Here is a 2,500-nt window from a genome sequence, read left to right as displayed (position 1 = left end):
ATTGTTGATGAACTCGTTAAACTTGGTTGTGTCCTGTTTTTTCGTCTCGTTTCTTAGCTACATCGCCCCCCGGTGATTACCAGTGGAACTGCTCAGTGAGTTTCTTCCACCTGTGGCCTCTAGGTAGCGCCCCGTCAAACAGAAACTGTCCTCTGACTTCGGGACGTTGAAGAAATTTCAGCGCAGATGGACTTCTTGCGAGTTTTCCGCCAAAGTTGACCGCATTTAAACGTTAACGTTAAGCGGACGTTGTTTTGCAGGAACAGCTCGTCGTGGTCGGACGTGTGGACGAGGAACGACGAGGACGGTCAGCGTCTGCACAAACATCCCATAAAACAACAGCTGACCATCAAGAACCTGAGGAGCGTCGACGCAGGAACGTACCAAGTCCTGGACGAGCACGGGCGAGCGGTTAGCAGCGTCAGCCTGTCTGTGGACGGTCAGTGGTGTTGTTGTCGTGTGTGTTGTGTTGTTGTCTTGTTGTGTGTCTCTGACCGTCCTCTCGTCTTCTTCAGGACACAGTGATGAGGACACATTAACAGACTCCTGTGTCGTCAGCAGCAGCAGGTTTGTCCTTGTGTGGGTCACCCTAGTCGTCAGTTTGTCCTCGCGTGGGTCACTCTAGTCGTCAGTTTGTCCTCGCGTGGGTCACTCTAGTCGTCAGTTTGTCCTCGTGTGGGTCACTCTAGTCATCAGTTTGTCCTCGTGTGGGTCACTCTAGTCGTCAGTTTGTCCTCGCGTGGGTCACTCTAGTCGTCAGTTTGTCCTTGCGTGGGTCACTCTAGTCGTCAGTTTGTCCTCGTGTGGGTCACTCTAGTCGTCAGTTTGTCCTCGTGTGGGTCACTCTAGTCGTCAGTTTGTCCTCGTGTGGGTCACTCTAGTCGTCAGTTTGTCCTCGCGTGGGTCACTCTAGTCGTCAGTTTGTCCTCGTGTGGGTCACTCTAGTCGTCAGTTTGTCCTCGTGTGGGTCACTCTAGTCGTCGAAAAACTTATCAGAAACTTCTGCTGACTCAGGACAGGAAACGCTGACTCATCATTCTTGTACAAGTGTTTGTGTGTTTGATTGTTCAGGTTTGTTTGAGGGTGAATTATTAATCATTATTAATTATTATTAATTATTATTCATCATTATTAATTATTATTCATTATTATTCATCATTATTAATTATTATTCATCATTATTCATTATTATTCATGTACAGCAAGAGTCAAATTCCTTAATATAATAAATGCAGCTGATTGTGATTCTGGGTAAATATGTCAATAAATCAATGAATTGATGACCTTTGACCTCGTCCTCATGTCTTTGTCTTTATTAAACACATTTAAATACTTGTCACATGATCACTAAATGAACTTTCACCTGGAGTCTGGAAACAGACGTCACATGACCGCTCAGGTGCACACAGGAAGCAGCTGCTCGCTTAGTGACAGGAAGTGGGGTGTCTTTTCAAAATAAAAGCACAACGAAAAGTCTCTGAAGCTGGGAGAAGAGCGGGCGTAACCATAGCAACAGAGGTCACATGATGTGTTCTGCAGCAGGTCAAAGGTCACATGTTCTGCAGCAGGTCAACGGTCACATGGTCTGTTCTGCAGCAGGTCAAAGGTCACATGGTCTGTTCTGCAGCAGGTCAGAGGTCAGAGGTCAGAAGTTGGGTTTGTGCTTCTTCACCTCGACCATCAGATGATGAAGGTTAATGAGCTCAGAGCGAACAGCAAAGCTGCGAAACGACGGCTGGTTCAGGACTTTGTGGAAGCCGTGATAATACTGTATGAGCTGAGTGAGGGCGCCCTGCACACACACACACACACACACACAAGGTCAAAGGTCAAGTATCAGGTTAACACTAATAAACCACTCACTCTCCCACACCAAAGTGTACCTGTATGATACTGGTGCCGTTCTTAAAGTTAGTGAATGACCTCATCACGTCCTGACTCATAGATTCCACCGACTGTTTCCATGACGACGAAAACCCTCGGACCAGCTGAGTGACTCGAGCTGCCGCAGAGACACCGTGTGGTCAGAGTGTGAACAGCAGGAAGAGGAAGTGGTTTTCACAGAACATGTGACTCAGCGTTTTTATGAGGAAAACTAAACTCATCATCAAGACATTTCACCTTCATCGTTCTTCAGTCGATCAACTTGACCTTTCTCCATCAGAGCCTCGGCCTCCTTCACGAAGGAGATCATCCCACCGAAGGGAGGAGACAAGATCTCCTCGATAAACTCCTGAGGAAGACGAGAGGAAGACGAGAGGAAGACGAGAGGAAGAGGAGAAGAAGAGGAGAGAGAGGAGAGGAAGAGGAGAGGAAGAGGAGGTGAAGAGGAGAGGAAGAGGAGGTGAAGACGAGAGGAAGAGGAGAGGAAGACGAGAGGAAGACGAGAGGAAGAGGAGAGGAAGAGGAGAGAGAGGAGAGGAAGACGAGAGGAAGAGGAGAGGAAGAGGAGTGGAAGACGAGAGGAAGAGGAGAGGAAGACGAGAGGAAGAGGAGAGGA

The 2,500-nt window shown here is 47.9% G+C and overlaps 2 protein-coding genes across 3 annotated transcripts in view; one reads left to right on the top strand and one right to left on the bottom strand.

Annotated features, from left to right (window-relative positions):
- LOC310935902 (uncharacterized protein) overlaps positions 1-1,240 on the top strand; it is a 4,603-nt gene extending 3,363 nt beyond the window's left edge. Inside the window, exons 5-6 of the mRNA XM_083899899.1 lie at positions 261-439; positions 516-1,240. Of these exons, the coding sequence (XP_083756025.1) occupies positions 261-439; positions 516-625 (289 nt within the window). The 3' untranslated portion in view covers positions 626-1,240. The remainder of the gene's footprint in view (positions 1-260; positions 440-515) is intronic.
- A 69-nt stretch (positions 1,241-1,309) lies between these two features.
- Positions 1,310-2,500, bottom strand: part of vps52 (VPS52 subunit of GARP complex) — an 11,598-nt gene continuing 10,407 nt past the window's right edge. For both annotated transcript variants that reach the window (XM_083900287.1, XM_083900288.1), the window contains exons 18-20: positions 2,122-2,233; positions 1,884-2,002; positions 1,310-1,792 (exon numbers count right to left, since the gene is read on the bottom strand). In XM_083900287.1, the coding sequence (XP_083756413.1) occupies positions 1,646-1,792; positions 1,884-2,002; positions 2,122-2,233 (378 nt within the window). In that variant the 3' untranslated portion in view covers positions 1,310-1,645. The remainder of the gene's footprint in view (positions 1,793-1,883; positions 2,003-2,121; positions 2,234-2,500) is intronic.

This window comes from Microchirus variegatus (assembly GCF_963457635.1).
Source record: "Microchirus variegatus genome assembly, chromosome: 13".
NCBI classification, from domain to species: domain Eukaryota; kingdom Metazoa; phylum Chordata; class Actinopteri; order Pleuronectiformes; family Soleidae; genus Microchirus; species Microchirus variegatus.
The sequence above is the reverse complement of the archived record's forward strand: the minus strand, read 5'-3'. Positions and strand labels throughout refer to the sequence as shown.